The 26156-nt window shown below is 41.8% G+C and overlaps 1 protein-coding gene and 1 pseudogene across 14 annotated transcripts in view; one reads left to right on the top strand and one right to left on the bottom strand.

Moving 5' to 3' along the window:
* Nucleotides 1-2629: 2629 nt before the first annotated feature.
* The window catches only part of sclt1 (sodium channel and clathrin linker 1), a 164408-nt gene continuing 140881 nt past the window's right edge, over nucleotides 2630-26156 (top strand). For 7 of the 13 annotated variants that reach the window (XR_013488366.1, XR_013488369.1, XM_078163298.1 and 4 more), the window contains exons 1-2: nucleotides 2630-2801; nucleotides 3233-3280. Coding sequence is in view for 8 of the 13 variants with exons in the window: in XM_078163298.1 (XP_078019424.1) it covers nucleotides 2732-2801; nucleotides 3233-3280 (118 nt within the window). In the remaining 5 variants the exon portion in view is untranslated. Of the gene's footprint in view, nucleotides 2807-2858; nucleotides 3134-3232; nucleotides 3281-26156 lie in introns of those variants that run through there. The other 6 variants (XM_078163267.1, XM_078163280.1, XM_078163270.1 and 3 more) reach the window with 6 other exon arrangements.
* Nucleotides 3233-6327, bottom strand: LOC144462595 (E3 SUMO-protein ligase ZBED1-like; annotated as a pseudogene). Its single transcript, XR_013490850.1, has one exon. The product of XR_013490850.1 is annotated as an E3 SUMO-protein ligase ZBED1-like (transcript).

The following is a 26156-nucleotide window of genomic DNA, read 5'->3' as shown; positions in this document are numbered from 1 at the left end:
TGGATGTGATCTGTAGCTGTGTCAATAAAATTTAATTTAAAAAAAAAGTTGAGGAGACAGGTCAAACTGATATGATGCTGATTTACAGGAGAATTCATGTGAAATGGAGGATAAAGCATGAACATAAACTACAGATCACCTGTAAAGCATTTTAATAAATTAATCTATCATAATTAAAACAACTGGAGACTGAAAACAAACTGATACAGGGGGTCTGATCACTTTTTTAATGAATTGACATCATTCCAGACAGGATGTTAGTGTGTCTGTGACTTCCTGTACAGACTGAAGGCTGCTGGAAACTGTCTGGAAACTGTCTGGAAACTGTCCGACTTCACCGCAGCTTTTTGTCACCGCCCCCGCTGCGGCCGCCTGCTCTCGTCTTCTTCCCAGGCGAGGCGCAGTTCATCTCGAACGAGCCTTTTGTATATATGTCTATGGGGGTGAACACTGACTCGAGAAGATGGCAGTAGTGTTCCAAAAAGAACAACAAAAGGTGAGGTAAGAGTAGTCCCCTGGTGGAATGACGAATGCAGCAGAGCAATAAAAGAAAGAAACAAAGCTCTTAGAATGTTAAGAAAGAACATGTCAATAGAGAACCTTGTAGACTACAAAAGGAAAAGGGCTGTTACCTGAAGGATAATAAAGGAAGCAAAAAAGGAAACATGGAGAAACTATTGTTCATCCATAGGAAGAGAAATAAAACTACAAAATGTTTGGGCAATGTTTAAGAAAATGAGTGGGAAAAAAAGTTCTGGTAAAATCCCAGCGTTGGTCAGTGGTCAGAGGTTAGCTATAGCAAACAAAGAAAAGGCAGATGTGTTAGGTGAGACATTTGCTGCTGTGCATAGCGGTGAACACCTGGGTGATAAGCATAGGCAGCAAAAGGAGAGGATACTCAGAGAACTTGGAGAGGTAAGGAAGAAGAAAGAAAGTTTTACAACAACACTAGACTTGGAATTAACAATGCAAGAACTTAATGTAGTGCTTAAAGGTACTGGGTACACAGCCCCAGGAGAAGATCAGCTCTGTTATGCCATGTTCCGGCAGCTCCCTGAAGTGTCATTAAATAAAGTGTTGAAATTCTTTAATAAAATCTGAAGAGATGGAGATGTTCCAAGTAGTTGGAAAAGGGCAATTATATTGCCATTTAACAAGCCAGGGAAAGATCACACTAACCCTAGTAACTATAGACCAATAGCACTCACGTCCCACCTGTGTAAATGGATGGAAAAGATTCTTGTACACAGACTTTCATATGTATTGGAACAGAGAGAATTAATAAAGGATATTCAGTGTGGGTTTAGAAAGAGTCAGTCTACTACAGAAGCACTAGTTAGGGTAAGTAATGATATTGAAAAGGCATTAAAGATGAAAGAAACAATGGTAATTGTATTTTTCGACATAGAAAAAGCATATGATTCAATGTGGAGGGAAGGTTTACTTATTAAGTTAAATCAAATGGGCATTAATGGAAGAATGTATAATTGGATAATGAGCTTTCTCTCAGACAGGAGAATAAGAGTGAAAGTTGGGGCAGAACTTTCAAAAGAGTTTAAAGTGGAAAATGGTACCCCACAAGGGAGTGCTATTAGCCCAGTGTTGTTCAACGTAATGATAAATGATATTTTTGCAAATGTAGAAGGAGGTATTAGATCAGCTTTGTATGCAGATGATGGGGCCGTCTGGATGAGGGGGAGAAATGTTTCTCATGTGATGGAAAAAATAAAGAGAGCAGTTGAGGAAGTAGAGAGATGGTCATACCAATGGGGCTTTAAGATGTCAGTAAATAAGTCCTGCTATCTGATGATCACAAGTAAGAGAAAGATTGAGGAGGTCAGACCAGATAGGGTGGTGATATGTACAGATTCAGTTGCTATTTTGGAAAGCCTACAGTCAAAAAGCATAATCAGGGAAGATTTGTTCATTGAAGTACAGCACAGTTTGTTCAGACTTCACAGGGGTGGAATTGAGGTACAGTTCTGCTGGACACCAGCTCATACAGGGGTGAAGGGAAATGAGGTAGCTGATATCCTAGCAAAAAGGGCTCTGGAAAAGAACATAACAATCACAATACCTTATGGAAAAGCAGAGGGTAAAAAATTTTTAAGGGCGATAGGCAAGGAAATTTGGCAGAAAAGATGGGAAGATGATCAGAAAGGAAGAAAATATCACAACATACAAAAATTGGTTATAACAAAAATCTTTAAAGAAAGGAACAGAAGAGAAGAAATTATCATGATGAGGCTTCGAGTTGGTCATACTGGTCTGAATGACACAATGAATTCAATTGGGAAAAAGGATACTGACAAGTGTGAGAGATATGGTGTTAAGGAAAATGTGGAACATATTTTAATACACTGTCTAAAGTATGCTTCAGAGAGAGAGAGGCTACAGAGGAAAGTCAGAGCAGTGCAACAGGACTGGAGCATGGCTGGAATTCTAGGAACTGAAGGGGAAAGAGAAAAGATCCAAGTTGTAAGGAAAGCATTATTCAACTTTCTGAAAGAGACCCAATTGATGGGTAGAATCTAGAGGTGGGGATATGACGCTACACACTCTTGTACAGTAGGTGGCGGTATGCACCTGAACGTTGCTTGCGATCCGCCATTAAACGAAAGAAGAAGAAGAAGATGGCCGCAGTGCAACACCAAGGATGCAAGTTGCCGTAAAAAGGAAGAAGACACGGAGCGGAACCCTTTAGCTTTTTGTTTAACAGACGGTCCAACTAATGCGGTGCACATCCTTATTGCCATTGGCTGTTAGTTGTGTGCTTCAACACGGGTGGCGGAACCGAAAAAGTAAAGTAAAAACCCAATTTGTGTTTTTTTTTATTTTTAATTACCACGTGTTAAATAAGACATACAAAACTAACTCGTGATCGTCAGCTTTCTCTCAACCTATTTTGCGAGTTAGGCAGACCCAAAGGGTTACTAAGCACACGTTAGTTAACATAGAGCTGAGATTGATTAGCTGCCGCAGCTAGTGCTAGCTGCAACAGGTAACCCAGGTGACGCAAGCTTTCTTATGTTTAGAAACTATGCAACGTCATTGGCGGAAAATATGTGTTTTTAGGGACAGTTTTATAATTCCCGCACCGATGTGTTGCCTTGAAAACAAGAGCTGACAACAGGTGGACAGATTGTAACGTTACCTGCTAATATTTGAATGTCACGCTAATGTTAGTAATCGTTTTTAAGACGCTAACGCAAACTGTTTTGCTTTAATCTAGACTGCACCTTCACCATGGAAGCAGAAGTTGAGTTTTTACGGGATCAAGGTAAGGACAAAGCACGGAGGACACACGAGCAGATTGTAAGGGCCATCAGCCAAAAGCTGACTCAGAGGGGACGTTTGACCTCAGTGTACAGAAAGAGACAGGCTGCAAATCAAAAATAAGCCATTGTGACTGCTCCAATAAATAGACGGGCCAATGAGTGAATTGCAATTTTAATGTTCAAAGCCCTTTTGGAAGAAAATAAGGAAAATATTTACAAAAAACACAATTGTCCAAACAAATTCATATAGCCTACTTTTTTTCCACATAGCTTGATATGGTTCTTAGTACAGGCTTAAGTGTTGTTTTGTCATACCTTGACAGTTTTTCATCATCAGAGGTGTCACTGATGATGACGACAGACGCAGTCGTCGAAACTGTCACGGTATTACAGGATGTAATTGTCTTGTAGTTGTAATTGTAACAAATCACAGCCGTGACGATACTGCTTAAATATGTATATGTATATATATGTATGTATATATATATATATATATATATATATATATATATCTCTGTGTGTGTGTGTGTGTGTGTGTGTGTGTATATATCTAAATATGTATATATTAGGGATGGGCAAACGATCAAAATTCATTATTCGATCATCAAAAAAATTAACGATCAATTATCGATTAATTGATAAGCTTTTTTGCCATTAAAATGATGTCTATGGTAGAAATAACAAATAAAGCATGTTTTCCTCGATAGAATCTTTATTTTACTTGTTCAAAAAACAAGTTTAAACTTGTGCTTAAGCCCCCGCAATCCATATTAGGCATGGAGACTACGCTCAAACTGAGACACGATCCACACCCAGACAGTTCAACAAAATATTAAACAGTGAGCAAAATGATAAACTTAATTTCAATTAATAAAAAGTGAAGGCAGTGAATAAAATGTTAAATTTAAATAAGAGTCAGCCGCAGCGGCACGAGCTGGGAGGTCAGACGGAGGCATAACATTAGGCCTAACGTTACTCTTCACATTCAAATTAAGACAACACATTGCATGTCAATTAAGAATCTAAATTATTTGTGCATGTAGCCTAGTATGGCAGCCTAATTTTAAAAAAACAAACAAGGCACCTACAGCACGTGAAGCCAATAAAACAGTTAACGTTACTCACAAACATTTTTTTTTTTCTTTTTTCCTTAATACTCACAAACGGGATAACAGGATGACTGTCAAACTTTGGTGTACTCCAACAATAACGTCCAGTTGTAAAAGGTAAAAAGAGGCTCAGGCTATTGATTCTTATTAAGAAAGATCAGCATGTTCACATGTTCAGGGGTAAGACGCGATCGAAGCCTGGTGACGGTCAATCCAGCTGCTGAAAACACCCGCTCTGAGGGGACCGAGGTTGCGGGGATGCAGAGGTATGTACGCGCTAGCTTTGCCAACCTGGGAAACCGGCCTTCATTTGATTTCCACCAGTCAGCTGGGTCGCAATTCAGCCCTGCGGAAGGCTCCCTCATATAGTTTTTAACTTCTGTTTCGATGTCAGACCCAGCAGCGCTTGCTGCGTATTGCTCCCCGAGGAGTTGTGCCATGGCGCTGACCCGAGGAGGTGCTGCTGGGGCTCCTGTGTCCTCGGCCTCGCTGCTCTCCTCCGAGTCCTCAGCCGGAGGAGAGCCGGAGGAGAGCCGAAGTCGGACGATATAGCCTCATTTCCAGACGGCGGGATAGGCTCTGGCTCTTCCATCTGCCCAAGTTCCAACAGTTTGTGATTTGCGGCCTCTCTCCGTGTATCCGTAAGAAAGCTCAGATGCTTATGGCGTGGATGCAGCATCGATGAAATCATGGGGGCAGATGACATCAGCTCCTCAGATTCGACCTGAATAAATAACGAAAATAAAGAATCAGTTGGCAAAACAGAAAAAAATTAAATGAAAACGCTGTAGCCTGACGGTAGACTTGCATTTGTAAAAATAAATAAATAAACAAATAAATCTAATCACAATCATTCACCTCCTCTAAATCATCATTAGCTATTTATTATGTGAAAATGCGAATAATGTCAAATAAGTTAAACTAAGCTTAACATAGCCTACCTTCATTCGGTTACTGAGGGAAGAGCGCACTCTGGCCTTGAATTCAGCGCATCGGGCCCCGTCATCTTCATTCGGTAGGAGATGGGTGTTGAGGAGGCTGTAACGTTAGGCATAGTAAGTTATGAAATTAATAAGTTAAAAAGGAGAAAAAATAAAATATTAAAATAAATAAATAAATAAATACATAAATAAAAAAAAACAAAAGAAAACGAAGAATTACATAAAATACCTGTAAGTGACTGGATATGTGTTGGAAACAGAGACCTCTTTCTCCCCAGATATAACCGTAGTGGCAGTCTTCAGCGCTGTCAGCACGGGCTGTGTCTCCTCCATCATTTGCCAGTACTCGTCCTTCAGCTCTAGGACCCTGGCGTCCTGGAGCCTGGCCACCGTGCGACCCGACAGGACAGCGGCAACAGCCCAGCGCTGCTCCTTGAGACGGTTGAACATGTCACACATGCTGTTCCAGCGGGTTTTACACGACTGTATAAGCCGGTGTGCTGGGAGACCCATCTGCTCCTGTTTCTTCTGTAGCGCTTGGGTCGCCATGGTGCTGTGGTTAAAGTGGCTAACGAGTTTGCCAGCTGCAGAAATGACACGATGCAAGTACAGTGCAAAACCATCATGTATTGCCAGCTGGAGGGTGTGGGCGAAGCAGGCAATGGAGATCCAGTTGACTTTGTCGGGTCTGTTGGCAGCCACTATATTTGCAGGGTTATCATGGACACATGCAATAACTCGGCCTTCAATTCCCCACTGGGCTACACATTCGTTTAATTTTTCAGCTAGGAAGTCAGCTGTGTGGCGACTTGGCAGGCTTTCAGTGAGCAGGACGGTGGAGATGACTTACCAGTCATCTTTTTCAATGAAGTGGCAGGTGATAGTCATGTAACTCTCCGCTGTGAGTGCAGTCCAGCAGTCTGTAGTTATCGCAACCTTGTCAGCGGTAGCTAGCTTCATTAACAGACGCTGTTTCGACTCCTCGTGGCGAATGTCCATGCGCCTTGTGATTGAACGTCGTGAAGGAATTGGATATGCTGGCTCAACCATTTGCATCAGAGCATGAAAGCCCTTGCCCTGTTCAAAACTTAAGGGCAGCATATCCGTTTCTATCATTTTACAGATGGCCCCAGTGATATTTTCTTGTCGCCGTGGCTCACACGGCCTCATGCATGGCACTAGATGTGAGGAGATGCAAGGCTGAGAAGGTGTAACGTTAGGCTATGCATTCATCAGGGTCAGATGTACTGTTTGCAGATGGTACATCATCGGAGTTGTCGCCGTGTTGTATTTATATGTTGCGGTGCAGTGTTTGCAATGAGCCATGTCGTCTCTTAACTCAAAATGATCCCACGCCACGCTTCGTTTGACCCACTTTGACATGCTGTCCAGCTGCAAGCATGAACTATGGAAACCTGTTGGTCATGACGTAGGGCAGGCTACTGCGGAGCGAAATTAATTAATGGATAGTACAGACTTTTATGAATATTTATTATTGTTATTTATTTTATTTTGATTTTAAAAGCTTAGAAATATATTACAATTGCTGTTTCATATTAATGGAATTCAGACGAGGGCGCAGCGAGTATTTAAAAAGAGAGAAAACAAAAGAGTGCAGTGAAGAGTCAGACTGTCGCCGCAAGAGAGCGTAGCTGCCCCAGTTTTGAGCTTCAACCCCCCAGGCCAAAGAGGAAGAATGGCGCGCATGCGCAGTTCACCCCTGGGTGTTTACAACCGTTGCCAGGGGTTACAGGCTTCAATATTCAGCGAAACCTCCGTCTTTCAGTGGCGTAGTGTTTTCAGAGGCCTTAAGGGAAGCCGCTGAGGCTTTGGAGAGTGATGAGAGCCTCCGTCTGGCGAGCCACCGTGCTCGCCGGGCGGGGGGTCGCGTAGGCCCGGTGGAAACACTGCGACTGTTGATCAAAATTATTTGTGATCGAACAAAAGCCTTAACAATCAATCATCGATAATTGAAAATTGATGCCCATCCCTAGTATATATGTATATATGTATATGTGTGTATATATATATATATATATATACAGTACAGGCCAAAAGTTTGGACACACCTTCTCATTCAATGCGTTTTCTTTATTTTCATGACTATTTACATTGTAGATTCTCACTGAAGGCATCAAAACTATGAATGAACACATGTGGAGTTATGTACTTAACAAAAAAAGGTGAAATAACTGAAAACATGTTTTATATTCTAGTTTCTTCAAAATAGCCACCCTTTGCTCTGATTACTGCTTTGCACACTCTTGGTATTCTCTCCATGAGCTTCAAGAGGTAGTCACCTGAAATGGTTTTCCAACAGTCTTGAAGGAGTTCCCAGAGGTGTTTAGCACTTGTTGGCCCCTTTGCCTTCACTCTGCTGTCCAGCTCACCCCAAACCATTTCGATTGGGTTCAGGTCCGGTGACTGTGGAGGCCAGGTCATCTGCCGCAGCACTCCATCACTCTCCTTCTTGGTCAAATAGCCCTTACACAGCCTGGAGGTGTGTTTGGGGTCATTGTCCTGTTGAAAAATAAATGATCGTCCAACTAAACGCAAACCGGATGGGATGGCATGTCGCTGCAGGATGCTGTGGTAGCCATGCTGGTTCAGTGTGCCTTCAATTTTGAATAAATCCCCAACAGTGTCACCAGCAAAACACCCCCACACCATCACACCTCCTCCACCATGCTTCACAGTGGGAACTAGGCATGTGGAATCCATCCGTTCACCTTTTCTGCGTCTCACAAAGACACGGCGGTTGGAACCAAAGATCTCAAATTTGGACTCATCAGACCAAAGCACAGATTTCCACTGGTCTAATGTCCATTCCTTGTGTTTCTTGGCCCAAACAAATCTCTTCTGCTTGTTGCCTCTCCTTAGCAGTGGTTTCCTAGCAGCTATTTGACCATGAAGGCCTGATTGGCGCAGTCTCCTCTTAACAGTTGTTCTAGAGATGGGTCTGGTGCTAGAACTCTGTGTGGCATTCATCTGGTCTCTGATCTGAGCTGCTGTTAACTTGCGATTTCTGAGGCTGGTGACTCGGATGAACTTATCCTCAGAAGCAGAGGTGACTCTTGGTCTTCCTTTCCTGGGTCGGTCCTCATGTGTGCCAGTTTGGTTGTAGCGCTTGATGGTTTTTGCGACTCCACTTGGGGACACATTTAAAGTTTTTGCAATTTTCCGGACTGACTGACCTTCATTTCTTAAAGTAATGATGGCCACTTGTTTTTCTTTAGTTAGCTGATTGGTTCTTGCCATAATATGAATTTTAACAGTTGTCCAATAGGGCTGTCGGCTGTGTATTAACCTGACTTCTGCACAACACAACTGATGGTCCCAACCCCATTGATAAAGCAAGAAATTCCACTAATTAACCCTGATAAGGCACACCTGTGAAGTGGAAACCATTTCAGGTGACTACCTCTTGAAGCTCGTCGAGAGAATGCCAAGAGTGTGCAAAGCAGTAATCAGAGCAAAGGGTGGCTATTTTGAAGAAACTAGAATATAAAACATGTTTTCAGTTATTTGACCTTTTTTTGTTAAGTACATAACTCCACATGTGTTCATTCATAGTTTTGATGCCGTCAGTGAGAATCTACAATGTAAATAGTCATGAAAATAAAGAAAACGCATTGAATGAGAAGGTGTGTCCAAACTTCTGGCCTGTACTGTGTGTGTGTATATATATATATATATATATATATATATATATATGTATATATATATATATATATATATATATATGTATATGTGTGTGTGTGTGTGTGTGTGTGTGTATGTGTGTGTATATATGTGTATGTGTATATATATGTGTATATACAGTACAGGCCAAAAGTTTGGACACACCTTCTCATTCAATGCGTTTTCTTTATTTTCATGACTATTTACATTGTAGATTCTCACTGAAGGCATCAAAACTATGAATGAACACATGTGGAGTTATGTACTTAACAAAAAAAGGTGAAATAACTGAAAACATGTTTTATATTCTAGTTTCTTCAAAATAGCCACCCTTTTCTCTGATTACTGCTTTGCACACTCTTGGCATTCTCTCGATGAGCTTCAAGAGGTAGTCACCTGAAATGGTTTTCCAACAGTCTTGAAGGAGTTCCCAGAGGTGTTTAGCACTTGTTGGCCCCTTTGCCTTCACTCTGCTGTCCAGCTCACCCCAAACCATCTCGATTGGGTTCAGGTCCGGTGACTGTGGAGGCCAGGTCATCTGCTGCAGCACTCCATCACTCTCCTTCTTGGTCAAATAGCCCTTACACAGCCTGGAGGTGTGTTTGGGGTCATTGTCCTGTTGAAAAATAAATGATCGTCCAACTAAACGCAAACCGGATGGGATGGCATGTCGCTGCAGGATGCTGTGGTAGCCATGCTGGTTCAGTGTGCCTTCAATTTTGAATAAATCCCCAACAGTGTCACTAGCAAAACACCCCCACACCATCACACCTCCTCCTCCATGCTTCACAGTGGGAACCAGGCATGTGGAATCCATCCGTTCACCTTTTCTGCATCTCACAAAGACACGGCAGTTGGAACCAAAGATCTCAAATTTGGACTCATCAGACCAAAGCACAGATTTCCACTGGTCTAATGTCCATTCCTTGTGTTTCTTGGCCCAAACAAATCTCTTCTGCTTGTTGCCTCTCCTTAGCAGTGGTTTCCTAGCAGCTATTTGACCATGAAGGCCTGACTGGCGCAGTCTCCTCTTAACAGTTGTTCTAGAGATGGGTCTGCTGCTAGAACTCTGTGTGGCATTCATCTGGTCTCTGATCTGAGCTGCTGTTAACTTGCCATTTCTGAGGCTGGTGACTCGGATGAACTTATCCTCAGAAGCAGAGGTGACTCTTGGTCTTCCTTTCCTGGGTCGGTCCTCATGTGTGCCAGTTTGGTTGTAGCGCTTGATGGTTTTTGCGACTCCACTTGGGGACACATTTAAAGTTTTTGCAATTTTCCGGACTGACTGACCTTCATTTCTTAAAGTAATGATGGCCACTGTTTTTTCTTTAGTTAGCTGATTGGTTCTTGCCATAATATGAATTTTAACAGTTGTCCAATAGGGCTGTCGGCTGTGTATTAACCTGACTTCTGCACAACACAACTGATGGTCCCAACCCCATTGATAAAGCAAGAAATTCCACTAATTAACCCTGATAAGGCACACCTGTGAAGTGGAAACCATTTCAGGTGACTACCTCTTGAAGCTCATGGAGAGAATGCCAAGAGTGTGCAAAGCAGTAATCAGAGCAAAGGGTGGCTATTTTGAAGAAACTAGAATATAAAACATGTTTTCAGTTATTTCACCTTTTTTTGTTAAGTACATAACTCCACATGTGTTCATTCATAGTTTTGATGCCTTTAAGTGAGAATCTACAATGTAAATAGTCATGAAAATAAAGAAAACGCATTGAATGAGAAGGTGTGTCCAAACTTTTGGCCTGTACTGTATATATGTGTATATATATATAAAAAAAACACTTACCAAAAACCCAACAACGGTACAATACAGTCTACGTATGTATGTGTGTATATATATATATATATATATATATATATATATATATGCATGCATACATACATACATACATACATACATAGACTGTGTTGTACCGTTGTTGGGTTTTTGGTGAGTGGTTTTTTGTTTTCTGGTGTGTCACGTTGTGGGGGTTTTGGCTACAGGGCTGTTGTTTTCTGCAATATGCTCTGTGGTTTTTTGTTTTCTGGTGTGTCACCAGGGTCCAAAACTAACTTTTTGAAATTTTTTACCAGCCAGGCAGATATTTTACCAGCCAACCAAATAATAATAATTTAAAGGAAAAAAAGTCAAGTCACTTAATGCTGCCGGTGGATGAGACTGGGGGGTGGCGGCAGTGGTGGCGGGAGCGGGAGCAGCAGCAGCAGCAACAACATTAACCTCCGTCTCTTGGTCGTCGGTCGGTAAAATCTCAGCCTCAGCAGGTTCTTTTGTTTTTGTTTTTTTGTTTTTGCGGGAGGCTCCGCAGTACCTGGCCAGCATCGCCACATGATACTTTTTCTTACTTCTTCTTCTTCTACGGGGGTTCAGAGCATGGAGGTACATTAGGTTCATTCGAGATGAGCCAGGATTGCGCAGATTGGATCATCGGCGATCGGCTCACAATGCATGCTGGTTAGTTTTGTGACTGACTTCATCCCGACTTGCTCTGACGTATTACAAAAGTGGACGGCGATAAAACCGAGAGTGTGAGGTGGACGCAGTTTTTAGAGCCAGGCGCTGCAGTTGCTCTCCACCAACTGCACTGCCTAGTTCTCACCTGATCTAACAGCTGATTGGTTCAGATGTTGACTCAACAAGATGATGTTTTAGATAAACTTTTCATTTTTGTTGAATTTTAGAGATTTAAATTATATTTGTCTGATTTGAAGGTTTATTCTGTGAACAGAAAATATGTTGTGTGACTGATGGTGAAGTTTAGTTGAGACTAAATACATTCATCATAAACTATACAGAGTCTACTATATAATAACACTGGACGTTTTTAATTATTAAAGTATTTAGCAACACAGAGACTTGTGGATTCTTAAAATAACATCTGTACAGATGTGAAGCCCTGACTGTATCAGACTGTGCCTTAATGAAAGCTGTTGTATTTTTTTCCGTCTGAAAATATTAATCTTACAGTCAGACACTATTTATTCAGCCCCTGTAGTTGAGGAGACAGGTCAAACTGGTATGATGCTGATTTATAGGAGAATTCATGTCAAATGGAGGATAAACCATGAGCATAAACTACAGATCACCTGTAAAGCATTTTAATAAATTAATCTATCATAATTAAAACAACTGGAGACTGAAAACAAACTGACATATGGGTCTGATCACTTTTTTAATGAATTGACATCATTCCAGACAGGACGTAAGTGTGTCTGTGACTTCCTGTATAGACTGAAGACTGCTGGAAACTGTCATCCCGAACAAGCCTATTAACAACAACAGCTATCCACCTCGGCGCGCTGTGATGACGTCATGACTGACGCACTTGCGTGACCAAAGATCGTCTCTGCCTGAAATACACATTACTCTGCCAGGAAACCAGCCAATACCAGCATCGTTCTCCAGTAACAAAAAATGCATTTTTCGCTGGTAAAAAAATAACTCTCCAGAGTGGCGAGTGGTCTTAAAAATTTACCAGCCAGAGACAAAATCTACCCGGAATTGGAGAGAGGCGAGTGTTAGTTTCGGACCCTGTGTGTCACGTTGTGGGGGTTTTGGCTACAGGGCTATTGTTTTCTGCAATATGCTCTGTGGATGTCTGTATGCACTTTATTCATGTATGTCTGTATGCACTTGTTGATGTTGTGACTATGAAGCAGTGTCCTGTATATATGTACTGAAAGCAAATACTACCGACTCTTGTTATGTGGCAATTAAAGTTCTATTCTATTCTATTCTATTCTATTCTATAACAGCATGATGTAAAGTACTGTAACAAAGTTCGACATTTTACAGCTTAAATCACATTGCAACATTAAATTAAAGCCACAAACAGCATTTATCGGGGTCCAAGCAAATTGCAAGCATTTGAATGTTTTTTAAAATGTCAAGAAGCTAAACAGTTGGAGTCACGTTCAGTGAAAATGTGTTTTGCTTGACTACATTTGTACTGCAATTTTATTTCATTCAAGATCTGGAATGCATCCCATTTCTATAGGTTTATACACAAATAATGCTACTGTGTGAAAAGTGTCAAAAGTTATCCTGAAAATGCAAAGATTCAGACCACCTGAAGGATGGCAAGAGGAGGACTTGAACTCCTTATTTCTGCATCATAAGTCAACCAACGTAAAACTCAACTACTAAACCAAGTACCTGATCATTGAGTACCAATCATCAAAAATGCCAAGGGACATACTTGTAGGTTTTGATAGGATGAACTGTGAATTAAATTATTTTAACTTGAGTTGAATATATTGGAAGATTTGTCACAGGAGATTGGGGAGTTTAGTTGGAAATTGATAATGCAGCAGAGGATAAATCATGTCAACCTTGGAACCACAGCAGATCACAAAAAATGGGCACAAACAGGAGGGTACACACAACTTGTGTCATCTACCCAGGTGCAGGTAGTTTCCTGATGACCTCTTCAATCCTGCCCACTGGGCAATAAAGTGGCACAGGATAAATCAGAAGCAGAGGGCTGAGAGGAAGGTAACCCAACTTAAAATATTCGCATTCACAACAGTTCAACTGTTGGGGATACAGTCAAACAAAATCACACATCAACCTGCTGGTGTCCAAAGAAGTCCTATTATGCTAATTTTCGGGGTCATATTTGTAATACTGGGGTCTAGCAGAATAGATTTAGGTACCTTCATTTTCAAAAAACACATTATTTTCTTAAACTGCCCATTTCTGCAACACCTCTGTCTTAAACACTTTGTTTGGGCTTATGTCCTGCCTCGCCAGCAGCCCAGTCTGCTCTGATTGGTCAGCTCACTCACTCTGTTGTGATTGGTGCAATGTTTAGAGCGTGTATCAGAAATGTCACGCCCCTTACCTCAACTGAATTTCACCTCCTGAGGCTACATGAGAGGCTGAAAGCACACTGTGGCCAAGGGAACAAGACCGTCAGTTCTCCCTTATCAAATTTAGCCTGAGTCGAACTCTGAAGAAACACAAGCCAAAAGACTCCAAACCACCTTTGCAAGAAAGACTGGAGCAGGATGTTTCACAGTGGTAAGTTTTTTTTTTTTTATTCATGATAACTGTAATTTATCTTTTTTATTTTTATTTTTTTAAGATATTTTTTGGGGCATTTTCAGCCTTTAATGGATAGGACAGACAAGTGTGAAGGGGGGAGAGAGAGAGGGGGAGTGACATGCAGCAAAGGGCTACAGGCTAGAGTTGAACCCGGGCCGCTGCGGCAACAGCCTTGTACATGGGGCACCTGCTCTACCACTAAGCCAACGGCGCCCCCATAACTGTAACTTATCTGATGTTAGATCACGGTAACAACTGTATGTCCATCGACTGAAGTTGTAAACTGCTGCAAAGAAGTACAATAAGTTTCTAAACAATATACAATTATTATTAAATTGCTACATTATGTGGAAACACCAAGAGTAGCACTCACCTGTTAAATAAAGTGGTGTAAAGCATTACTCCTTTTTTTATCTAAGCAGGCTTATCTAAGATTAGACTAATGTAGCTTGTGTTGGGTAATAATACCAAAGTTATTGTGAATTTGGCTACAAACACATTCCATGTTAGAACCACACAGGTTTTAACTCATGAATTCAGAAATTTTACTATAGCAGATTGAGATGACAGATTTTTGTATTATACAGAAACAAATACATAAAATTACTTGTACATTCAAATGTCTTAGCTGTCATGTTTACTGTAACCATTCTACTAAAATGCAGCTGCATTGTATACTCATCTACAACTTCTCTTTGTTATCTACAATATGTTTAAGGTACAAATGTGTCATAGTTTTTTTTTCTGTGATAACATAATTTTATATGAAATCAAAGTTTCATAGTAAAACATGTTGCTTCCTGGATCAGTATTTGTTCTATGCAGGGATGTTGTCTCCTGAGTCTTTATTTGCCTACCTTTAAAACTGTATGCCCTGTCTCTTTTTTACTTATTAGGTTTTGGGGGAATGGACCAGGTTCCAGTTCATCCTACGTGTCTGATACACCATCCAGACCTGGAGCCTGAAGAATAGTGAGTTTTTATGACATGTAAAGATACAGCTGTGTAAACTCAATTCTGAACACCAAGGTTTCACTATACCAAAAAACCCACTAATAAAGAAATGACAAATAAGTCTAAGAACTTTATTTTTAGCAAATGTAAAAAAAATGAAATGACCAGAAAACTTTGCAAATAATATACAAGACATAAATGCATAAACATATACACAACAGCATTTTATAGCACTAATGGTGTCCAGTCCTCTCCATTCAGGCGTTCATCCCGTCCTGTGTTGTACTCTGGGTACAACACAGTTTCAGGTTTCCTGATCCAGCCAGTCACTACATTGGCCTCCAACTGCCCCGTATGCAGGTCTCTTTATACAGGGATGCGAGGTCCTTTGTGATGGAGATTTTCTGCATCTCCTCAGCAAATGGCACTCGGTTGTCAAGTGCCTCCACAAAGATGAGCCTCATCAGGTCATCTACAGTCTGTAAAATACTAGGGGTGTAAATCACCAGTTTCAACACAAAACAATATTATGTCAATTCTTTGGACAACGATATTCACGATTCAATGCAATTCAGGGGTCTGCGATCAATATTAGGTGATATTAAATGCCCATTACACAGTCTATTAAAGAAGACGCTGCCACTCCTTTCTGTTTTTTACTTTTGGCCATTGAAAACATGAACAACACAAAAATTATAAGTGCAGTAAAGTTCACTTTAAACTGACTCCACTAACACAAATAAAACTGCAAATGGGATAAGTTAACCATCAGGGCTCTCAGTCAGAGAGACCTTTCTAAAAGAAATGTTTTCATTTTAACTCAAACAGTCATCTTTTTATAAAACTTTAGGAATATCTGGCTTAAAGCCCTAAAGGAAAACTTCAGATTGACAACAATATAATTCAACAAAAGTATCACATTTAGCTCAGTTTTAACTGGCAAGGTTCATGGACAAAACAATTGTTTTTTCCTAATCACCAATTATTATTTGAAGCATGTTGACATTGCATAAATCAGCCTAGCTGCTAGCGGACATTTTTCCTCTCTTATAGCCTAACAAATTACATGCAGCGTTAATACACTGAACAGAACGAACTTTTGTTTTTGCTCACATTTTTCATGAGCTGATCAAAGATCTAAAACATTTTCTATATACACAAAAGACCATTTCTCACAAATATTGTTCACGAATCTATCTAAATCTGTGTTAGTGAGCACTTCTCCTTTGCCGAGATAATCCATCCCACCTCACAGGTGTGGCATATCAAGATGCTGAATTAGACAGCATGATTATTGCACAGGTGTGCCTTAGGCTGGCCACAATAAAAGGCCACTCTAAAATGTTCAGTTTTATCACACAGCACAATGCCACAGATTTCGCAAGTTTTGAGCCTGCAATGGGCATGCTGACTGCAGGAATGTCCACCAGAGCTGTTGCCCGTGAATTGAATGTTCATTTCTCTACCATAAGCCGTCTCCAAAGGTGTTTCAGACAATTTGGCAGTACATCCAACTGGCCTCACAACTGCATACCACGTGTAACCACACCAGCCCAGGACCTCCACATCCAGCATGTTCACCTCCAAGATCATCTGAGACCAGCCACCCGGACAGCTGCTGCAACAATTGGTTTGCATAACCAAAGAATTTCTGCACAAACTGTCAGAAACCGTCTCAGGGAAGCTCATCTGCAGGCTCGTCATCCTCATCGGGGTCTCAACCTGACCGCAGTTCATCGTCGTAACCGACTTGAGTGGGCAAATGCTCACATTCGATGGCGTCTGGCACGTTGGAGAGGTGTTCTCTTCACGGATGAATCCCGGTTTTCACTGTTCAGGGCAGATGGCAGACAGCATGTGTGGCGTTGTGTGGGTAGCGGTTTGCTGATGTCAACGTTGTGGATCGAGTGGCCCAAGGTGGCAGTGGGGTTATGGTATGGGCAGGTGTACAGTACAGGCCAAAAGTTTGGACACACCTTCTCATTCAATGCGTTTTCTTTATTTTCATGACTATTTATATTGTAGATTCTCACTGAAGGCATCAAAACTATGAATGAACACGTGGAGTTATGTACTTAACAAAAAAAGGTGAAATAACTGAAAACATGTTTTATAGTCTAGTTTCTTCAAAATAGCCACCCTTTGCTCTGATTACTGCTTTGCACACTCTTGGCATTCTCTCCATGAGCTTCAAGAGGTAGTCACCTGAAATGGTTTCCACTTCACAGGTGTGCCTTATCAGGGTTAATTAGTGGAATTTCTTGCTTTATCAATGGGGTTGGGACCATCAGTTGTGTTGTGCAGAAGTCAGGTTAATACACAGCCGACAGCCCTATTGGACAACTGTTAAAATTAATATTATGGAAAGAACCAATCAGCTAACTAAAGAAAAATGAGTGGCCATCATTACTTTAAGAAATGAAGGTCAGTCAGTCCGGAAAATTGCAAAAACTTTAAATGTGTCCCCAAGTGGAGTCGCAAAAACCATCAAGCGCTACAACGAAACTGGCACACATGAGGACCGACCCAGGAAAGGAAGACCAAGAGTCACCTCTGCTTCTGAGGATAAGTTCATCCGAGTCACCAGCCTCAGAAATGGCAAGTTAACAGCAGCTCAGATCAGAGACCTGATGAATGCCACACAGAGTTCTAGCAGCAGACCCATCTCTAGAACAACTGTTAAGAGGAGACTGCGCGAATCAGGCCTTCGTGGTCAAATAGCTGCTAGGAAACCACTGCTAAGGAGAGGCAACAAGCAGAAGAGATTTGTTTGGGCCAAGAAACACAAGGAATGGACATTAGACCAGTGGAAATCTGTGCTTTGGTCTGATGAGTCCAAATTTGAGATCTTTGGTTCCAACCGCTATGTCTTTGTGAGACGCAGAAAAGGTGAACGGATGGATTCCACATGCCTGGTTCCCACTGTGAAGCATGGTGGAGGAGGTGTGATGGTGTGGGGGTGTTTTGCTGGTGACACTGTTGGGGATTTATTCAAAATTGAAGGCACACTGAACCAGCATGGCTACCACAGCATCCTGCAGCGACATGCCATCCCATCCGGTTTGCGTTTAGTTGGACGATCATTTATTTTTCAACAGGACAATGACCCCAAACACACCTCCAGGCTGTGTAAGGGCTATTTGACCAAGAAGGAGAGTGATGGAGTGCTGCGGCAGATGACCTGGCCTCCACAGTCACCGGACCTGAACCCTATCGAGATGGTTTGGGGTGAGCTGGACCGCAGAGTGAAGGCAAAGGAGCCAACAAGTGCTAAACACCTCTGGGAACTCCTTCAAGACTGTTGGAAAACCATTTCAGGTGACTACCTCTTGAAGCTCATGGAGAGAATGCCAAGAGTGTGCAAAGCAGTAATCAGAGCAAAGGGTGGCTATTTTGAAGAAACTAGAATATAAAACATGTTTTCAGTTATTTCACCTTTTTTTGTTAAGTACATAACTCCACATGTGTTCATTCATAGTTTTGATGCCTTCAGTGAGAATCTACAATGTAAATAGTCATGAAAATAAAGAAAACGCATTGAATGAGAAGGTGTGTCCAAACTTTTGGCCTGTACTGTATGTTATGGACAACGAACACAGGTGCATTTTATTGATGGCATTTTGAATGCACAGAGATACCATGTTGAGATCCTGAGGCCCATTGTTCTGCCATTCATCCACGACCATCACCTCATGTTGCAGCATGATAATGCACGGCCCCATGTTGCAAGGATCTGTACACAATTCCTGGAAGCTGACAACATTCCAATTTTTGCATGGCCAGACTACTCAACGGACATGTCACCCATTGAGCATGTTTGGGATGCTCTGGATCGGCGTATACGACAGCGTGTTCCAGTTCCTGCCAATATCCAGCAACTTCGCACAGCCATTGAAAAGGAGTGGATCAACATTCCACAGGCCACAATCAACTACCTGATCAACTCTATGCGAAGGAGATGTGTTGCACTGCCTGAGGCAAATGGTGGTCACACCAGATACTGACTGGTTTTCTGACTCCCCCCAGACCCCCCAATAAAGCAAAACTGCACATTTCAGAGTGGCCTTTTATTGTGGCCAGCCTAAGGCACACCTGTGCAATAATCATGCTGTCTAATCACCATGTTGATACGCCACACCTGTGAGGTGGGATGGATTATCTCGGCAAAGGAGAAGTGCTCACTAACACGGATTTAGACAGATTTGTGAATAATATTTGTGAGAAATGGTCTTTTGTGTATATAGAAAATGTTTTAGATCTTTGAGTTCAGCTTATGAAAAATGGGAGCAAAAACAAAAGTGTTGCGTTTATAGTTTTTTGTTCAGTGTATTTTTCTTTCTCACTGGCGGTTTAAGTCACTACATTTCCCGACAGAACAGCACAGTGGCATTTCAGCCTGCATGCATGGTTTTTCAGCGTAACATTTTTGAAACAGAGCAGCTAATGTTGCTAAAGCACTTCTGAATTATTCCTGAGTAAATAACGTTATCCTCATTGTCATTCTCTTGGCCGCTTGCCATCTGCCTGCCACTGTTTGACAGTGACACAGTCTTTCAAAATAAAAGCCTATGCTAAAGATGACAATGTGGATCGATGTTTTCACTTTGCATCGATGTGACTGGATCGTTGATCATTAAATCGATGGATTGTTACACCCCTATAATATACTGCATCTAAATATTGTTTTCCTTGTGTTTTTAAATTAAGTGCTTCCCTGAGTCTACCTTCCTTAAATATCAAGTGTTGCCAGAACAGTTTCATATTTTTTTTATCTGATGTTATTATGCTGGCAATAAAAATTAAATTATTAACAAAGTACTGTATGTAGGGTCTCTTTTTACAGCCTTAGCTGAGGGTGAAACAAAACTAAAATAATACATTTTTGCTTTACATTTCCAACATTTTTCTAAAAAAAACCCTTTGCTAATAGCTCATGGTAACATATACAAAAAATATGAAACTTATGAAATCTCAAATTCCTCTGTTAGCTCTGTTGAAGTTTCTCCCTTTCCTCCAACTCAACATGAAATCTTGTACTTAGTTTGAAACTTATGCCCTTTCTCAGTGCTAATGACAGCTGAAAGTCATTTTACTGAGACCACCCAGCTAGCAGCGTGACTTACAATAAGCTGAGTAGTAAAATCATTTCAAAACAATAACTTTGGTTAGCCAGTTAGCTGAGGCCTACAGCTATAATGCTTTGTAATGCACTAAAAAAAGGGTGCTACACATCCATGTCTCTGTTAGATTCTCCACAATTCAGTCTTTCAGTTCATTTTACTGAGACCACCCAGCTGGCAGTGTAACTTACTATAAGCTGATTAGCAAAAGCATCGTAAAACAGTAACTTTCGTTAGCCAGTTAGCCGAGGCCTACAGCTAAGCACTGGGTGTACACTGCAACACTCAGTAGCAGCCTCCTTGTTTGTTTATAAATAACAACCTCACAACTCATAAAGCATACTTACAGGTTGTGATCCTGAATCTCCAGATTTGCCCAACAAAGTCAACTGCGCTGTCTTTCAGGAGTAACTGCTGTAAAAGTCCAGCTGTAAACTGTTGCCAGTCTGTGAAGGAGTCCTCAGGAAAATGGATGGAACACAATGAAATGTTTGGGTTGTATTGTTGAGGAATAGTGTTAAAAATAAATTCCAACTACTAATTCTTTGTCTCTTCTTCCTTTAGCAGTCCCAGGGCTTGACACTAGCTTTTTTCCCAAGGAGCACATGTGCTCCTAAGTTGAAAAAGTAAGGAGCGCACAAAGAACTTTAGGGGCACAATGTAAAATCATCAAGTTTTGAAAATGTATTGCAATTTAATTTTGTCTTTAATGTTATTATCTTATTTAAATTATCTTTGCAATATGATTTTCTTATATAATGTTATTACTATCCTAAAACATTCTGCAGGTCCACTGAAACTCTGCAGGACGTCTCTTTCACACAGAGCACGATTTTCGCGGTGCCCACTGCGGGATAGGGCACAGAGCAAGCGGAGAGCAAGGGGCAAGACAGGATTTGGGGTACAGGCTCGTTCAGGAGCTACAGCTCCATGGTGACCGCTTCCGGGTCTACTTCAGGCTTTTCTCTGCTATTGGACGCGCCGAGGTGTCGTCACAGCGTGTTGCGGTGAAATTTAAAAAATTTCAATTTGAGCGCAGGCTGGCGGCACGCAGACACCGTGGCATCAGCTCCCCGGCAGAGCGGTTCGCTCTTGCGCCGCGGTAGCACATACACAATGAATGGGTTCGTCGGCGGAGGTCTGCGCTTTGCGTGCTCTGTGTGAAAAGGGCTTTATTTCCACCCTGCCCAGCAGCGGTACTGTGGCGAACGGTCCCTAATTGTGGGGAGAAAGGAGCAGGCTTCACCAGAGGTCCGCAGCTTTTCCCGGTGCCTCGTCTCTGCTACACTTTGACTTATTTCCACCCAACGGACAGCCTGGCTGTGGAGAACGGTTCCTAACTGCGGGAAGAACGGAGCAGGCTTCCCCGTATGTCCGCCGCTTCCTCCACACTTTGACTTATTGACTTATTTCCACGCTGCCGACAGTGGGACTATATTCATTGTGCCGACAGTGGGACTTATATTCATTGTGCCGACAGTGGCTTGGAAAACCGCCCATAACCGTGTCACACGGGGAAGAGGGAAGGTGGCTGGAGTTCCTTCAACATTTGTGGTTAGATTATCATATTTTTTTATTGTCAAAAATATAGGCCGCTTCGGCTGTTTTTTTTTATGCGCACATGTGCCCCTAAATATTTTTTACAGTTCGCACACACCTATTTTTAGTCACAAATGCGAGTGAAACGCTTGCACTGTCGAGCCCCGAGTCCAAACAAGGGAAATTTGCGGTCGCACTGAAAAAAGCAGTGTCTCCTCAACAGTTCCTCAACATTTCAAACTCTCACAGCCTGCCCATATGGTAAAGAAATAAAACAAACTCCAGTAGTAAATATTTATGTCTTATATGTATTGTGTATCTTTTAAGGCTTGTAAGTCTCATACTATGATTTACTCTTGAAAGTGACCACTTTTGCATTTTTTTCATACAGCATAAATAAAGGATTAAGCATGAATCAAGTAAAAGGCCCAGTTAGGCCTAAGTCAGCCTAACTAGGGGCTGGTACAAGGCAAGCCTGAGCCAGCCCTAAATAAAAGCTTTATCAAAGAGGAAAGTCGTAAGTCTAGTCTTAAATGTGGAGACGGTGTCTGCCTCCTGGACCACAACAGGAAGATGAATCCACAGGAGAGGAGCCTGATAGCTGACGGCTCTGGCTCCCGATCTACTTTTGGAGACGTTAGGGACCACGAGTAAACCTGCATTCCCAGAGTGCAGTGTTCTGGTGGGATAATGTGGCACTATGAGCTCTCTAAGATATGACAGAGCCTGACCATTTAGAGCTTTATAAGTTAACAGTAGGATTTTAAATTCAATTCTGGATTTTACAGGGAGCCAGTGCAGAGAAGCTAAAAAGGAGAAATATGATCTTGTTTCTTACCCTGCGTTCACACCGGGCGCGAGTGAAGCGAATTACATGTGCATGACGCGAGTAACGCGCCGCCCATAACGCGCGGGTTTGGACGCTGGACCATTTTGTTAATTCGCGTTATCGCGTCATTTGCGCGAGTAGCGGGGAAGCCGGCTGTGCTAACCGGAGCTAAGCTAGTGCTAATGTTCATAGTACAACTATTCTGCAAACTAATAAAAGACACATATTTACAGAACTTACCAAGTAGACCAGTCTCCTCGGTGACTTTCACCCAAGCCTGCTTCTTTTTGTTGCGGTCTCTGTAGAGTAGACACGTAGTATCATATAGCTCTGGGTAGCTGCACACTGCAATGATAAGTTTCTCCTCCATCTCGGCATCAACAACTGGACGTCGGGGCGTCAAGACGTCACTGACGACCATGGCTGAGATAACCACCATCGCTGCTTTGTTGTTTACCTGCTCTGGAGGTCCCAAATGCGTCGGAGGGCCAAACGCCGTCGTTTTTGGGTTCACCCTATCCTGCAGCAGCGCATCCAGCTCGGCGAGTTTCACCACCTCCTCCAGGAACTCGGTCTGGATGATAGCCGCTTTCAGCAGGACTTCAGGCTGACTGGGGCCCAGTTTGAGGACCTGTTGGCGAGGGTTGGCGCCAGGATCTCCGGGCAGGACACCAACTACAGGCGCTCCATTTCAGCTGCGGAGCGTCTGTCCATCTGTCTCCGGTGAGTAGCAGTTTATTGTTGTTGACACACGCCAGTGACGTCGGGAGAATCTCAACGCTGATTGGCTTTCGCGGCACAGCATCACGCGAATTCGCCTCAACAGTTCAATATTTTCAACTTGAGCGATGAGGCGATGGACGCGAATTTCGCGTTTGGTGTGAACGTAGCTTTAGTTCCTGTTAGTACACGTGCTGCTGCATTCTGAATTAGCTGGAGAGTTTTTAAAGACTTATTAGAGCTACCTGATAATAGGGAGTTACAGTAATCCAGCCTTGAGGTAACAAAAGCGTGGACCAATTTTTCTGCATCTTTTCGGGTCAGGATGGGCCTAATTTTCGCAAAATTACATAGATGAAAAAATGCAGTCAGTGGGATTTGTTTTAAGTGAGAATTAAAAGACAAATCTTGATCAAATATTACTCCGAGGTTTCTTATGGTAGTACTAGAGGCTAGAGCAATGCCATCTAGAGAAACTATGTGGTCAGAAAAAGAGTCTCTGAGTTGTTTGGGGCCAAGAAACAATAACTTCAGTTTTGTCTGAATTTAACATAAGGAAATTGATGCTCATCCAGGTTTTTATGTCTTTAAGGCAATTTTGAAGTTTAGTTAATTGATCAGTTTCTTCTGGCTTCATCAAGAAATACAATTGTGTATCATCTGCATAACAGTGGAAATTTACAGAGTGATTTTTTTTTTTTTTTTAAGATATTTTTGGGGGCATTTTCAGCCTTTAATGGATAGGATAGACAAGTGTGAAGGGGGGAGAGAGAGGGGGAGTGACATGCAGCAAAGGGCCACAGGCTGGAGTCGAACCCGGGCCGCTGCAGCAACAGCCTTGTACATGGGGCGCCTGCTCTACCACTACCTCTACTGCCACCGACGCCCCTACAGAGTGATTTCTAATGATGTTACCTAAAGGAAGCATATATAGAGTAAATAGGATTGGTCCGAGCACAGAACCTTGTGGAACTCCAAAACAATCTTTAGTACGTAAGGATGATTCATCGTGAACATTAACAAATTGAAAACGATTAGATAAATAAGATTTAAACCAGCTTAGTGCAGAACCTTTTAGGCCAATTAAATGTTCCAGTCTCTGTAGCAGAATTTGATGGTCAGTTGTGTCAAATGCCTCTGTAAGATCTAATAAAAGAAGTACAGAGATGAGTCTTTTGTCTGAAGCAATCAAAAGATCATTTGTAATTTTAACTAGTGCTGTCTCAGTGCTATGACGCACCGTAAATCCTGACTGAAATTCTTCAAATAAATTACTATCATGGACAAAATCACACAGTTGGTCTGCGACTACTTTCTCAAGGATCTTTGAAAGAAAGGGAAGATTAGATATTGGTCTATAGTTGGCTAACACCTCTGGATCCAGGGAGGGCTTTTCTAGGAGATGTTTAACCCTCTGTGGTCCAGAACCGCGCCGGCGCGTCAAAATCACGTGACCAATTTGAGACGACGTAGCAGCAACACGCAGCCTCGCTGAGTCTCCATTTCATTTTGTGTGGAAAGTGCAAACTTCAAACTTTGTACCACTTTTTAAATCGTCTTGATAGGCCATATAAAACCGGACTTATGATAAATAATAAACGCCATGATTTTCCTGAATATTTTTGTCACGTTTGTTCCGCGTTTGATGCAGGAAGAAACGGTAAAAGCGGGCCGTTCGGCCCGACGAAAGTGCTGAAGGCAACAGCAAAAAAAACAAAAAAAACGACACCCCCTTTCCTATTGGTTGAAAAATGCACCACGTCAACCAATCACAAAATTGTATGGCAACACACATCATTTGTTCCTGGGGAAGAGGGGGAAGTTGTGGGAGTGACGGCAGCGAGAGAGACCGCGATTGCGATCACAGATAGAGTTGGGATTTGTGGCGTTTAGCGTGTTTGGAGTGTATACTTAGTGTGTGGTGTAGTGTGTTTTGGAAGAGGAGAGAGGAGAATGAGCCTCCAACAACCGCATTGAGCGGTACTCGGAGGTCCGCACAGAGGAGCGGACGGTGTGGCAGGGCACGCCCACCAGGTCCGGATCTCCGTTTGCTCAGGCAGCAGAGCCACACAGTGTGTGTCACTCCTCCTGTTGTCCTACTGTTGTGTCCTCCTCCTGTAGTGTGTTGTGGTGGACAGGAACTGTTTTTCAGAGTGGCACAAATAATTTGTGTAAAATCACGTAGGAGAAAAGCAAGCACTCTCAAAATAAATCCCCTAGAAAGGTGCATGGCCAAAAACAGCGACAAACACAGACATTTTGACAGAAAGTCTTCTTCTATGAAAAAGACTTTCTGTCAAAATGTCTGTGTTTCTGGTACTGCCACCCAAGTTGGTTTATTAAATTTACCAAAAGGACATTTGTGAGTGCTGGCATTTTTCCCTTTGACAAATAATTTGTGTGACATCTGATTGTTTTGTAAATAGTTGTTCAAAAAACGCCTGAGGCATTGCTTGCATTTTAATGTAAATAGTTATATATAACGTTGTTGTTTGCTAAATTAGGACATATGTTTTTGAAGTTTACAATTTATATTTTTATTCTAAGTTACACAAATGGTTCATTAGACATGTTTGTGGTTTTCACAGTAAAAAATCTAACTTTTTCCTACTCAGATTTTATGTTTTTTATGTGATTTTAGGTCCAGTGTGTTAATACAGTATGTCAAAATGAAAAAATAACTGTAAAGTCACACAGGTGAGGTTGTGCTGAAAAGAATGATACCAAACAAGGCAAGGTAAACAGTTTTTTTAAGGTGAAATTTAAAGGTAAAATGAAAACTAGTCAAAAACGGCCAATTACCCCCTAGACCCCATATTACAGCTACCTTAAAAGACTGTGGTACGTAGCCTCTTAATAAAGATATATTGATCATGTCTAATAAGTGAGTGATAACTAAAGGTAAGACTTCCTTAAGTAGGCT

Source organism: Epinephelus lanceolatus, chromosome 3 (genome assembly GCF_041903045.1).
Source record: "Epinephelus lanceolatus isolate andai-2023 chromosome 3, ASM4190304v1, whole genome shotgun sequence".
Classification (NCBI taxonomy): Eukaryota; Metazoa; Chordata; class Actinopteri; order Perciformes; family Serranidae; genus Epinephelus; species Epinephelus lanceolatus.
This window is presented reverse-complemented; position numbering and strand designations above follow the sequence as displayed.